Source organism: Brassica rapa, chromosome A07 (assembly GCF_000309985.2).
Source record: "Brassica rapa cultivar Chiifu-401-42 chromosome A07, CAAS_Brap_v3.01, whole genome shotgun sequence".
NCBI lineage: Eukaryota > Viridiplantae > Streptophyta > Magnoliopsida > Brassicales > Brassicaceae > Brassica > Brassica rapa.
In genome coordinates, this window is record NC_024801.2 from 12386901 (window position 1) to 12399783 (window position 12883).

Sequence of the window (12883 nt, forward strand, 5' to 3'; positions counted from 1 at the left end):
TATATGTTGATTTATGTTAATATGACCCGTCTCATTTATAATATTTTTTTTTTAATTTTTGGGAGAGTTGTTATAAAATACCAACACTTATTATATAAACTAACACATTACTTAAATAATCTCATTTATAATTTTTTTTTTTAATTTTTGGGAGAGTTCTTATAAAATACCAACACTTATTATATAAACTAACACATTACTTAAATAAAACCAATATTTTTTAAAGCAATCCCACTTTGAGATGAAAAGACACCTTGTTTAGATGAAAAGTTGCAACTTTGACATTATTTTTAGTAGATTAAAGCAATCCCATTTTTTCACCATTTTATTATTAGTAGATTAGTAAAAATTTGGTTTGAAAAATGCATGGGAGAGACTATTTATAGATTTTTTAAAGCCTATTTGAATAGTCACAACCCTTCAATATGAATAATCACATTCTTCTAATACTTACAATTTCTCACTTTTTAAAAGATATTAGTGAATAGTCACAACTTTTAGACTATTTTTAGAAAGACACAACCTTACAACATATAACTTTTAGAAAAGACATAACCCTCTACACATATTTTTCAAAAGACAACCTTTCAACACAATTGAAGTTCACAACCTTAAGAATTAATTGGAAAATACACAACCTTACAACATAGAACTTTTAGAAAAGACACAACCCTTTACACTATTTTTTCAAAAGACACAACCTTTCAACATAAGTGGATTCACAACCTTAGAAATTAATTGGAAAAGACACAACCTTCCAACATAATATTTTTAGAAAAGACACAACCCTTTACACTTCTTTTTCAAAAGACACAATTTTTTAACATAAGTGGATTCACAGCCTTTGGAATTAATTGGGATTGCTATTATTAGTAGATATATTTTCTACATAACCTACTTCTACCAATAAAATATTACTACATCTATAAATACTACTTCCCAAATAAATAATATAATATGGTCATTTCATAATGACTCAATGGTCATTAATCCCCTCAATGACTTCCTCAAAAAAAAACCACTTCATATTAGTGCTATCCACACTTTTATTTATCCTCCAAACACCATCATCTTTAGGAAACCATTCCTCCTCCGACGGATTTTTTCCGTGGGCACCTAAACATGTCGTAATTATAAACAAATTGACCACACATGCAAGGTTGATTGTGCATTGCACGAACAAAAATAAAGATCTGGGGATAAAAGAGCTTGCATACGGAGCTAGCTTTGACTTCAGATTTCATGTCAATTTTCGCAAAACGACGACGTACACATGCAGTTTCGAGTGGCCCAAAAACAAGGTAAGATTTGATATTTTCAGCACATATAGAGACGACAACGTATTCAGTAAAGTTGGAGTTTGCAGAGAATGTATTTGGTACATTTATGAACCAGCCCCTTGTCGTGCTAAACGCGATGGAGGTGCTTCTATATGCTTTGGTTGGGATTCTTAAAAGCATGAAAATATTTATTGCATGGTTTCCTTTTGATTTATAGTTGCAATAAAATAAGCTGATCGATTAAGTGGCTATTATTGTTATTAAATATTATACTTATGTAGACCTAGTAGATCATACTTTTCCATACAACCATGGAATTTTCAATGTTTTCGCCACGAGTTGGCGTTTAATTTTCATGATGTAGTAATACCTATAATGAAGCTTTCATATAATTACCTCAAATTATAAATAATACTAGACCTTGATCTGCGCGCCCGCACGAGTTTTGAATTTTTTAGTTTTTTTTTATAAATAGTGTAAGAAATTTTGTAAACACATAAGTTATTTGAATATTTTTAGGTTCCTACGAACCTATCCGCACCCAGAAGGATCCGACTCGAATCCTATCTGGAAATTTATATTGGAGTTTAGTTTTAAAACTCGAAAAATTTGTGTTTCCGAAAAATGATTTATATTCGAATGGATACTTGGATGCTCATGTTTAACTGATTCTGTAAACAAATAAAAATTATTTGTTAACTGATTTGAATTTTTTTTACGAATGAAGCAATTTCATCCAAATTTGTAAAATTATTATGGTTAATACGTAAAATAAATGATATCAAATTATTATAGTAAGTACAATTAATGAAATAGTTAGGAAAAGTGAAAAAGAAGATGTAATAAAACAATTTAAAATAGTTAAGTTCTGTTTTATATTTTGTAATAAATATTGTCAAATTAATTAGAAAAGATAATAAATGCAGTGATTAAAATTAGTTTAAAAATGAATGAAAATCTGTAGGAAACCAATTCAAAATAGGCAAATATTATTTTGTCACTTACTTTATTAATTGTAACTTTGCAACCTATTACACAAAACGGCAGAACCGGATAGAATGTGTACAAAAAGTCTGACATTAAATTACGTCGAAATCAATGCTAATTACTTAATTTTACATTAAAACATGACTATCTCACTAATAAGCCCATATATATATATATAAAGAACAAGAAGAAAGAGAAGACTCCAACAACTAGATGTAGAATATAAAACCCTTTTTCTATTTTTCCATATAATTATTTTACTCAATAAAAACGCTTTATATTTCACTTAACTTATCAAAACACATAGAAAAATCCTTTTTATTAGTTTATAATACCACTTAGGCATGAAATTGGCTATACATTTAGGTACGGATTGTTTCTTTCGGGTATCGTGTTTTTTTTTAAATTAGACTATGTTTGAATACTATAAATTTATGTGTGAGTTTTGAGTTGGATAATTATAGATGTGGATGAGTTCGGTTCTAACGTATAAGAATCTAAAAGTATCTATATAATAAATGTATCTAAAGCGAATTAGGAGATTTGTATTAAATATATAACAATAAGTATGAAAAGAAAATATTAATGAATAAAAATATAAAATTTAATATCCGCGTAGATGCGCGGTTCAGTCTCTAGTTGATGTCAAAATTTAACATCATTTTCCTACAAATAATACTTTTTACAATCATTTAAAATAATTAATGTTAATATATAATATTATTGCATAAGTTTTAGATAAAATATGTACATTATTTGCATCACCATTTACATTATTTGCATCACCATTTACATTTTTGTAGTGGTTGTTTGATATCCTGATCTTTGCTTGTTAATTATGTTTAAGTTTCCCGCGAAATCCCTAAGATTGTCAGAGTTCAAAAGAAATTCTGGAGATCAACAAGAAATTAATGTTACCGTCGATGACCAACCTAACAAGTAATGTCATCATAAGATAATTACCATTCTGTTTTCATAGCTAGATTTCAGCCTCCTTGAATTTATTTTCTTCTTAATCATAAAGCAGAAACTTGCAAATCAAGGAAGCGATAGAAATAAAACTTGAAGTCCAGAGGAAGTAATGACATTATTCTTCTAGATGAACCACAGTATGCACAGTGAAAGCTTTCTTGCTTTAGAAACTTGAACGTTTCTGCTTTTGTTTTAGGTGCAGGGCAGTTAAAAGTGAGGGTAGATAGATGCACAAGGGAAATGCCTCAACTTGGAAATTTGCAAGATTTGATCATATCACGTAGAACATGGTTAGGGTTCTATGGGACTTGTCGTGAAAAGTGTTTTGCAGTAGGAAATTTTCTAAGAAAAAGATTTTCATTATAATACAAGAATTCAAGAAACAAAACATAGAACAAAGGGAGCAAAAGAGTGGCACAAGTTCCTTCTTCTGTAACTCTAATTCTCGGACTCGAGAACAGGTCTTGTTACACCAGATGTAACAGTGTTACCATCACCGTCACTGTTTCCATCGTCATGACCAGAAGAATCTCTAACACTCCGACCACCACCGTTAAAACTAAACCTAACCCAAATCTCTCTCCCATCATTACTTTTCTTCCCAGCCTCATCTCCATCAACAGGCATCTCGAACCTACAAACAGGACACGACCCATGAAGCCCTAGCCATTTCTCTACGCATCCTCCATGAAACCGATGCTTACAAGGCATCTCCTTCACCGTCTCTCCAGCCTTCCACTCCTCTAGACATATCACACACTCTCCTTCGCAGCCGTCGGTGTCAACGACCGGCATCGCATCGATGGAAGCCTTGGACGCTGGAGGGTGACCTTCCTCACGTGATTCAATTAAGCCGCGAAGCAGAGGATTCAATCCAGATGACTCCTCGAGGACGATCATTCCTTGCGTAAAAGGGTTGACAAGAATGACACGGTCACGCGTCGAAGCAACATCACCGTCTCTGTCTGGTGATTCTTGATCAGAAAAGCCTAGGTAGAAAGGCAAGAAGAGGTACAAGTCTCTGTTCCTTAGAAATCTTCCGGAAACAGAGGAAGTCTCCCTTACAGTTTCAGCTTCTTGATCTGTCGCCATAGGAAACAAAAGAATAGAAGATCCTAGCTGATCGAATAGATGGCCTTTGACGATTTAAGAGTTGCAAAAGAGAGTTGTGGAAAGATCTAGAAATTATTAAACTGGCAGACTTTCTTCTCAAATAATTACGAATGGGACCTAAATATAATTTGAGTTGTAAGACAGTGATTGCTCTTATCCATTAGAGCAATAAACGTGTCACTATGAAGTGGAGAACACGTCACACATGTGAATACTAAGCAATAACCATTGATTATTTCGAGATGTTGTGAAAATATACAAGTATAATATGCTTCTCCTATGACTCTACACCACCCGTCGAATAAAAGAGATCAAAAGAAAATTTAGATATACAACTAAAACTAAACTACATATCTTCTAATCTACTTTGTACTAACAAACCAAATCAGATGTTTTACAACAAAGAATTAACTAACAAAACCACATTCTCTTTCTGTACCTGTGAACGCAGACGTGAATAATGTTCGTTTTACCAACCGCGGCAGCAAAGAGACCGTTTGGTTTCTTGGTATTTACGCCAGAGGCAAGTCATTTCAGCAGGGCTTTGGTAATGAGCAACCACATAACCGTCTTTGCATCCCTCACTAATGATCCTTCCATCATTCTCGTAATGAGGCTCCAGTCCATGTTTCCTTAAGTCAGCAATCCATATACCCATCGCCACGTCTTCTAGCTTGAACATCTATTTACAGTTTCGAGATTTCACAATCCATTCTATGTACATTTCGAAATGTACTTAACATAAAGAGTAGTAGTACCTTTAGATTTCCTTCTTTGAAAAGCTTGCTCACCGATTCTGCTATGTCCCGGGACACAATGTAGCCTGGACCATGCGCCCATGGTGGATATTTCTCTTCTGGCCATTCCTGATTTTGAGTAGAAACATAACATTGTCAAATGAAATAGGCAATCATGAATTTACATGGCTATGTCAAGTTGTGTTGTACCTCATAACTGATGTACCATTTGCTAGCAGGGTTTCGGATTGGTTGAGAGTCAGAATTGATCAGTCCATATATTAACCCGCGAGTGTTGTTGATCAATGACAAAGAAAGTAATACTTCATCAACACGGACAAAGGCATCATCATCCGTTTTCATAACAAACTTAGCTGAGTCAACCTCTGTCTGTTCACGAGATGTTGTTGGTGAGGCAAAAACGGTGAAGACTAGTCAATCTTGTATAGGAAGAGATATGAGAAAGACGATTATTACCCCGAAGATGCAGATTGCTAGTGTTTTCCAGCTGATGAGACTGTAGTAATCAACAAAGGGCATTAGCTGAACGTCACCGTAAGTCCGAGCCTCGTTCCATAGTTCCAAGTTAACAATAGGACTCTTGTGCTGCATATTAATCATGAATAAGAATTAAGGAACTTCAATATAGACCTGATGATTTCAAAAGAGGGAGAAAGCTTACAAGGCCAACAAAAAAGCGTACTGCAACTCTTCCAGATCTTACATCATCATATTGCATCCAAGTTCTTCTCACAGCCATCCGTCGTTTAAAATTGTTAACCGTGGAGAAAACGCCAATAACAAGATCTAATGGCCGTAATGGTGAAAGGGGAGGTGCCTTCAGTGCCTCTAGATCAACAACATGCTCTGATTCTTCTGATGTGGGTAAACCGCTGGCGAGAATGGATAGTAACTTCAAATCACCAGTAATCCTTACTTCACTAACAAGCCATGGCTCCAGTGTCTGTACCAAAGATGAAGAACCCACATAAGAATCTAAGAGCAGTAAAATATTAAAGAAGTGTGATGTGATGATATTACATCACGGAAAGCGAATGAGGTTATATGTTTCCCATCAACTGTCATCTGCATCCCTTCAGTTCCCACCCTAAGTGTAGCAACCGATAAGAAACCTTGCTTAAAAGGAAAGTATCTTTCATGTTTAGATGCTGCAACCGCTCTTGTAGTGTTGGACTGCAAGCTAGTGGAAGAAGTTCGGTTGACTTCTCTACCCACCACCTTGTCGCATTGATCCAAGTCATCAACTTTCTTATTCAAATCAGGATCATAATTCGGACACCGCTCCTCAAAGCCCCAGTCACGAGCCACCGTCCAGCTGTTTTGGACAATGACAGGATCTTCAGTCCACTTGTCTCCAAGGAGCCTGACATTGTAATGCACAATAATGGGCGGATCAGGCTCCCCTGGAAGCGGTTGTCCCGTTAGATCAATCCGGAAGCTACCAACAAGACCATCAGGGATGCCAATGACTGTAACGGAGGAGCCTTGAGTCAGACCGCAAGGGATCTTCAACTTGAGACTACTTCCATCATCTTCGGTAGCATTCATTTTACTAAGAAACTGAGGACAAAGCTCCTCTCTGCCTCTCCTCGTTTGGTTCACGTTAGCATCAGCTAGCTTCTCGGCTTCAACAGCTGAGAGAAGACTCTCCCAAACAATGCCAGCTTCCTTAATAGCATCAACTCCGTTAGCTAAGCTCTGCGCGTTATCAACCAAGCTTTGGAGACGGTTCCACGTAAGCAGAGGCTCTCTCTCTTCTTTAGACACGTTCCGCTCAACGAACAGACTCGAGACAGTGACTATCTCATCTCCAGACAACGCTTCTTGAGTGTTTCTTGCTTCGTTCATGAAGTCAGGGACGGTGATTCGAAGCCACTCGAGAGGGAGAGTGGTGTTGGGAGTGAGAACAGTGGCAGTGATGTAAGGCTTCTCAACGGGAGGCTTCAAGTCGATGTATCTGTACACCGTGAAGAACATACACATTGATGCAACGAGAAGCCCTCCATAGAATCTCTTCATTTATAGAATGTTGCTACTGTTTATTATTCAATCAATGTGCATATCATACGGATCCCTGAAACACAAAAGGAATCAACATTACACTCCATTTCAAAATCATCTAACAGATTCAAGTGACTATCGGCAACTCAATGGGAGAGACGATGCTCACTTCATAGAACTCAAATCAAAAGTAAGATCGAACTTACTGAATCAACTCAAAAAGTCGCGAAATCTACTCGAAGCAGAATCGGAATCTGCTTGCAGGCGTGGAAGGAAGCAATGTCGGTTCCAGAATCAGATTCCGGTACACCGGAGTGTCGCGAGATGGTGACGGAGAGATTTTGTGAGTAGAATCTGGCTCAGATCTCTGAAGGCTTTCTTCTTAGTTTCCACTCTGTGTTGTATAGTGGAAGCACCGCACCGCACCTTCCTCCACCAGCAAGAGAGAGCGATAGTTCACGCACCTTCGCTTCGCCTCTTTGTATTTTTAAATTGTTAGAAAAAAGGAAACGGTAAAATGGTGAAAAGTGAAAACTGCAAGAAGACACGAAGTGAAAAAGGAGAAGTTACCGGGATAATGGGCCCGACTTCACCAACACACTAGTCCGTTTAATATCATACGTGGCGAATTTGAGTTTCACCATATTTGTCTTTATTTGTTCTTGAAGCAATTTAAATATGAATTAGTTAACAAATCGTAAATCAATTGGCTAAACATTTTTGGTTGATACTATGATGATTACTAACCACATCGAATGGAGACGTTTGAACAATCAAAATATCAACATTAATTGCGCCTAGTAGTGATTTTTTGATCTCTACATAAATTACATAAAGGAGAAAAAACAAAAGATAAATTTGGCAAGCAAACTTCAAAGGGTAATTAAGCAAGTTCCCAAGTCATGATAGCGTGAGATGCATGTGAGGTTGTTTTCATTTGTAAGTTGTAACGCATCACCATACATCGCCAAGTCATATTACCTTTTTCCTGTTTGGAGGAAAAAGGAACAATCGGACTGTAGTTTTCACGTTGGTCTTTCGGTTTGATACACGTCATGACTCAAGCAACACTCATCATGACTTTGTAAGCACATAATCATTGGCTTGAACCAATGACTGTCATGTTTGCTCTGACTCAACTATGTTTACTAACCTTGAACCTGTCCATAATACTTTTGTAACTCTTCCTGATAGTAGAACTCATATTTTCGTAACACTTTCTGAAACTATTTTCATTGGGAGAACTGAAATTCACACCGACGATTTCCATAATCAGAGGAAAGTCAAAAAAATCCTAACTTTCCTTGAGGTCCCGGATTCTCTGTGAAAACCAACGACAAGTGACCAAATAATGCGGGAAATATGAAAAGAAAACAAAACGAATTTACAGTAGATATTTATTTCGAATCCGCATAATAGCTTTGCGATTATTACAAAAGATTATAAAAGCTTCGGCCACAAGAGCTGTTAACGAGTTCTCTAGTTCTAGCCACCAAAAACCTTAAACCTAGTTGAGTCGCAGCTCGATAGCGACAAACGAAAAAGATACGAAAAATGGTTTTTTTTTAAACATTTTTTTTAAGTATTTATTTATTTATTTATTTATTTATTTATTTAAATCCTAAATTTTACATTCCAAAAACCCTACCTCACACCTCAACTCTAAACCTTAAGTCTAGATTAATTAACCATAGGGTTATAAATCTTTTTTTTCTCTCTTTAAAAGTAAATGTAAAAGTGGTTAGTGCAAGATGAAAAGTGGTATTATGAATGCGGGTCTTTGGCAATTTTCCATGAATCTTTTGCTTCTTAATAAATAAGACATTTTTGAAAATGTCTCTTTAATGGTGGTAAACATGAATAATAGTACCAACAATGTGGTAAACATGAAAATTCCCCAAATTTTTAACCAAATAAAAAGAATAAAACTACAAAATGCATTTATGGTTTTATTTTTTTCAAACCGATAAAGTTAAATTAAAAAAATATAATGTTCGAACGTAAAATAAATTTTACAAAAATAAAAATAATATCATATTTTAAATTTTTATTTTTTTGCATGGCGCAAAAAAAATGCTAGTTAGAAAACATATAAAAGGATAAGGGGAAATTTCCTTTTGATACCACAATTTATGTTTACCTTCATTAAATGAACATTTTCACAAATATTTTCTTTTAAAACTTCACAAATACCTTCTTCATGAAAGAGGTAAAAGACTTTTCCACCCTTGCTTTATTTTTCTTTTTTTATTTTTTTCGAATCATTTTTTCGATTTTTTTTTTGAAATTCAAAACTTTTTTTGAAACTATTTTTAAAACATCTTAACAATTTTTAGGTGTTTATTTATATATATACTAAATCCTAAACTTCACTTTCCAAAAGGGGAAATTTCACTTTTACTTTGATTTTCGTAGCTCAATTCATATTTACCTTCGTAAAAAGAATATTTTCACAAATACTTTCTTCATTAAAGAGGCAAAACAAAAACCCTCTATCATTGCTTTATAGATATATAAATAAATAAAATATAAAAACGGTTTATTTTGTAACTCTCTCCTTTTATATTAGAAATTTTAAAACACTATAAAATTCTCAACATAACTGGTAGAAAATTGTAAAGTAGCATTCTAAGTAGAGATAAATAAGTTGACAAAAAAGTAGAGATAAATAATAAACTTAATGATTCGTTTTTTTTTTTTGCTAAAACATTTGTAGTTCTTTTTTTTCTAAGGTTGATTTATTATGATATTACAATTATGAGAAAGATTACATAGAGGATCATAAATAAATGGAATGGGGTATCATCCGATCATGTATTTTTATTGCAATTAAAAGTTGCAGAGAAACACAAACAAAAACCAAATAAGTACAATAATGGTTTCGTAAATAAAATTAAAAATCAGCCGTGAGATCTAGAACTTGGGAAATTGAACTCGAGAGTCGCATCGACCATGTGGCATAACAGGACAGTTGATGAAGTTGGAGGCCGAAGTGTCAACGCATAGATAAATCTGATAAAGTTGGCTATTATGCGATGAATCCTTGTTACATTCTATTCCCGGAGCAAATCCAATTGCTTCCTTGATCGCCCTCTCAATATCTTTTATTTCATAAAATTTATCATCTGGTTTTATCCCTGCATCATGAAAAACAATATATAATATGCATATATATATATCAAGAAAAAAATATTCAGCTATATTTGAAGGGCATAAGAAATGAATATTGTACCAGCATTGGTGAGGGCATGAAGGAGGTTAGCTTTCTGTTTGAGTTTGAGACCGGCTTCAAAATAATCGTGTTGGTCGAGCTCAGACTCAGCACAAGTTCCGTGCTTCTCCCATTCGTGTGTCCAAAAGTGCACACCATCGTTGCTGGGACACGACAATGTTGGCCATTCTCTTTGTAAGTTGCTCATCAGATCAGATACCTTCATTTTTCATTTTCCAGTTTTCATTATTAAATGTTTCACAACATTATTAATCTATAAGTTTCTTTTGCTTGCGAAACCATACAAACGTATATAACGCTCCCAAACTATTAATGTCCTAGTTAAAAAGAATTACTTTAAAAAAATATATAACATGTTTAAAGTTAAAAACAAACCCGTAATTCATCAAATGTGCTATCAGGATTACAGTTTTGAGGCCATCCACCAGTTTTGTAGTTAGGCCAAAGACCATGAATTCCAAAATCCGCGGCTGGTTTCCCGGTTTTCGGATAGCAACAACTATGTCTTGAATCACAATACGCTCCAGGCCACTGCATTGCATTACATAAACATAAATTTATCACTATATATTGATCATTCTTGTAGAAAGAGAGAGACATACGTTATAAGATTTAGATCAACTGTACCTGTACAACAAAGTAGAAGAAATCGAAATCTTGAGCGACACTTAGCACGTACAGTTGTTGTAACGCAAGAATACAAAGAAAGAATTTCATTTTTTTCAGAGAAAATAATGTGGAGGAAGAATTAAATAGTTTGTGGAAACCAAAAGTAGTCCCAAAATAAAATGAAGGATGAATGAATCAGAAAAGAAAAGGTTAAGTTTTGCTTTTATAAAGCCATATAACGTGACGTGTGATATTTGTTTTGGGTACAAAAATGTGACGTGTGATTGTTAATAGGGAAATGCTTAATTGTATTAGGTTAGTGTTTCGTGCAAGCATTTTATTCCCAGCTCCAATGCTTTTGAAAGAGATAACGTAAGCCGAACTTATTATCCTGAACTATAAAATAATTCATTTAATGTATTTTAATCCCAAAAGTATACATGTTCATATAAAACCATTTACAGACCTATGTTGTTTAACTTAATTTAAAAAAAAAAATAGAATATGTTTCGTTTTTTCTGAACCCCATATAGATCATGGACGGCAATAAAGTTCTTCATTTTTTCTTGGATTGAGACGTGTAGATAAGATGTTTAATTAAGTTCTTGAAAAGAGTTGTAGCTGGTGATGGTGTTGCTTGTTTTGCTCTCAGCTCTAATACTTCTCCATTATTTTCCATGTTTGTTCTAACGTCAAACGAGAGGCATTATTTTAAGGAACTGGTCCTCCTAACTGTTCCATAAGCTTTATGCTTTTAGTGGTTCGTCCGTTTTTGTTTATAAAAAGGGAAGGGAAAACAAATTAATCAAAATAAATAAAAAGGAAAGGAAAAGAAGTTAATAAAAATAAATAAAATTAGCAGGCATTGTAAAGATTGTATCTAAATGGTTGAACTCCCTACTCCAGAAAGAAAGAAATTGATCATATTCTGGACTAAGTTTGGTCGGCTTCGATCCTTGTTCCATGGTCATAGGACGTATTAGTAGACCTATGGTTAGAATCTCTGGATATCCTCCATCCTCACAATCATGATCATGTGATTACGATCGAGGTGTCTACGAGGAGCAGAAAAGAGAGTTAGCAATCCAAACAAATGGAGATAAGAGGGTAACCAAACAGATTGTGACAAACAATCTGAGCTCTAACAAAGAGATGAGCAACATCAGCTAGAATTTCATTCCCTAGCTGAAAAAGGCATAAGGGCTACCAATTAGAGTCAGGGATGATAACAAGAAGAAGATGTACATGACATCTTAGGCAAAACTCTCAAAACCAAAGAAGTTTGGAGGGCTGGGTTTTCGCGACATACAACTCTTCAACAAAGCTCTCCTAGCGAAACAAGCTTGGAGAGTTCTCACCAACCCTGACTGCCTTCTCTCTAGAGTGTTGAGAGGTAAATACTGCCACAGGGCTCCTTTCCTCACTGTCAAAGCCCCGGCAGCTTGCTCTCATGGTTGGAGGGGAATCATACACGGGCGAGACCTACTAGCTCCCAACTTGGGAAAGGCGATAGGTGACGGGTACTCCACTAGAGTGTAGAAGGATGCTTGGATCAGAACTGACACTCTCAGCTTCCCAATGGGACCAGTGGGAGAGGATGGACTTGACCTGTATGTCTCTGACTTGTTACTCCGAGGATCTGGCGGATGGGACAGACCGAAGATAAGACAAATACTCCCAGCTTATGCAGAGACTATCTTTTATATGAGACCAAGCCGCTTAGGTGCTGTATACAAGTGTGTGTGGAAGCTTAACAACTCAGGATCTTACTCAACAAAGTCTAGATATTTTGAGGCTGTTAAACAACAAAACCATGAGGACGAGATGCACAATATACAACAGAATGTCCAACAACACCGGCTGCACAATTTCAACTGGAACAAGCACATTTGGTCAGTGAAAACAGCACCAAAAATACAGGTCTTTCTTTG

General features: G+C 35.3%; 4 protein-coding genes across 4 annotated transcripts; 1 reads left to right on the plus strand and 3 right to left on the minus strand.

Moving 5' to 3' along the window:
- LOC103829203 (S-protein homolog 5) lies at positions 1 to 2538 on the plus strand. Its single transcript, XM_033274268.1, has one exon. The coding sequence runs from the start codon at positions 972 to 974 to the stop codon at positions 1452 to 1454; it is 483 nt and encodes a 160-aa protein (XP_033130159.1). The 5' UTR covers positions 1 to 971; the 3' UTR covers positions 1455 to 2538.
- Positions 2539 to 3553: 1015 nt separating this feature from the next.
- Positions 3554 to 4581, minus strand: LOC103829204 (E3 ubiquitin-protein ligase MPSR1). Its single transcript, XM_009104863.3, has one exon. The coding sequence runs from the start codon at positions 4329 to 4331 to the stop codon at positions 3678 to 3680; it is 654 nt and encodes a 217-aa protein (XP_009103111.1). The 5' UTR covers positions 4332 to 4581; the 3' UTR covers positions 3554 to 3677.
- Positions 4565 to 9647, minus strand: LOC103829205 (beta-1,3-galactosyltransferase GALT1). The gene is made up of 7 exons (XM_009104864.3): positions 7318 to 9647; positions 6131 to 7184; positions 5772 to 6053; positions 5567 to 5695; positions 5300 to 5479; positions 5111 to 5218; positions 4565 to 5034 (listed from the first exon to the last, which is right to left on the minus strand). Exons 2-7 carry the CDS (start codon positions 7127 to 7129, stop codon positions 4822 to 4824), a joined length of 1911 nt encoding a protein of 636 aa, XP_009103112.1. The 5' UTR covers positions 7130 to 7184; positions 7318 to 9647; the 3' UTR covers positions 4565 to 4821.
- Positions 9648 to 9911: 264 nt separating this feature from the next.
- On the minus strand, positions 9912 to 11168 carry LOC103829206 (ribonuclease 3). Its single transcript, XM_009104865.3, has 4 exons — positions 10971 to 11168; positions 10719 to 10874; positions 10344 to 10542; positions 9912 to 10248 (listed from the first exon to the last, which is right to left on the minus strand). Exons 1-4 carry the CDS (start codon positions 11058 to 11060, stop codon positions 10025 to 10027), a joined length of 669 nt encoding a protein of 222 aa, XP_009103113.1. The 5' UTR covers positions 11061 to 11168; the 3' UTR covers positions 9912 to 10024.
- Between the last annotated feature and the right edge of the window lie 1715 nt (positions 11169 to 12883).

Coding starts and splice junctions, on each gene's coding strand:
- LOC103829203 (XM_033274268.1), top strand. CDS start 972: ATGACTCAATGGTCATTAATCCCCTCAATGACTTCCTCAAAAAAAAAC.
- LOC103829205 (XM_009104864.3), bottom strand. CDS start 7,129: ATGAAGAGATTCTATGGAGGGCTTCTCGTTGCATCAATGTGTATGTTC. Junction 5,696..5,771: donor TACGCTTTTTTGTTGGCCTT/GTAAGCTTTCTC, acceptor ATTAATATGCAG/CACAAGAGTCCTATTGTTAA. Junction 5,219..5,299: donor AATGGTACATCAGTTATGAG/GTACAACACAAC, acceptor ACTCAAAATCAG/GAATGGCCAGAAGAGAAATA.
- LOC103829206 (XM_009104865.3), bottom strand. CDS start 11,060: ATGAAATTCTTTCTTTGTATTCTTGCGTTACAACAACTGTACGTGCTA. Junction 10,875..10,970: donor TCTTCTACTTTGTTGTACAG/GTACAGTTGATC, acceptor AATGCAATGCAG/TGGCCTGGAGCGTATTGTGA. Junction 10,249..10,343: donor TCATGCCCTCACCAATGCTG/GTACAATATTCA, acceptor TTCATGATGCAG/GGATAAAACCAGATGATAAA.
- LOC103829204 (XM_009104863.3), bottom strand. CDS start 4,331: ATGGCGACAGATCAAGAAGCTGAAACTGTAAGGGAGACTTCCTCTGTT.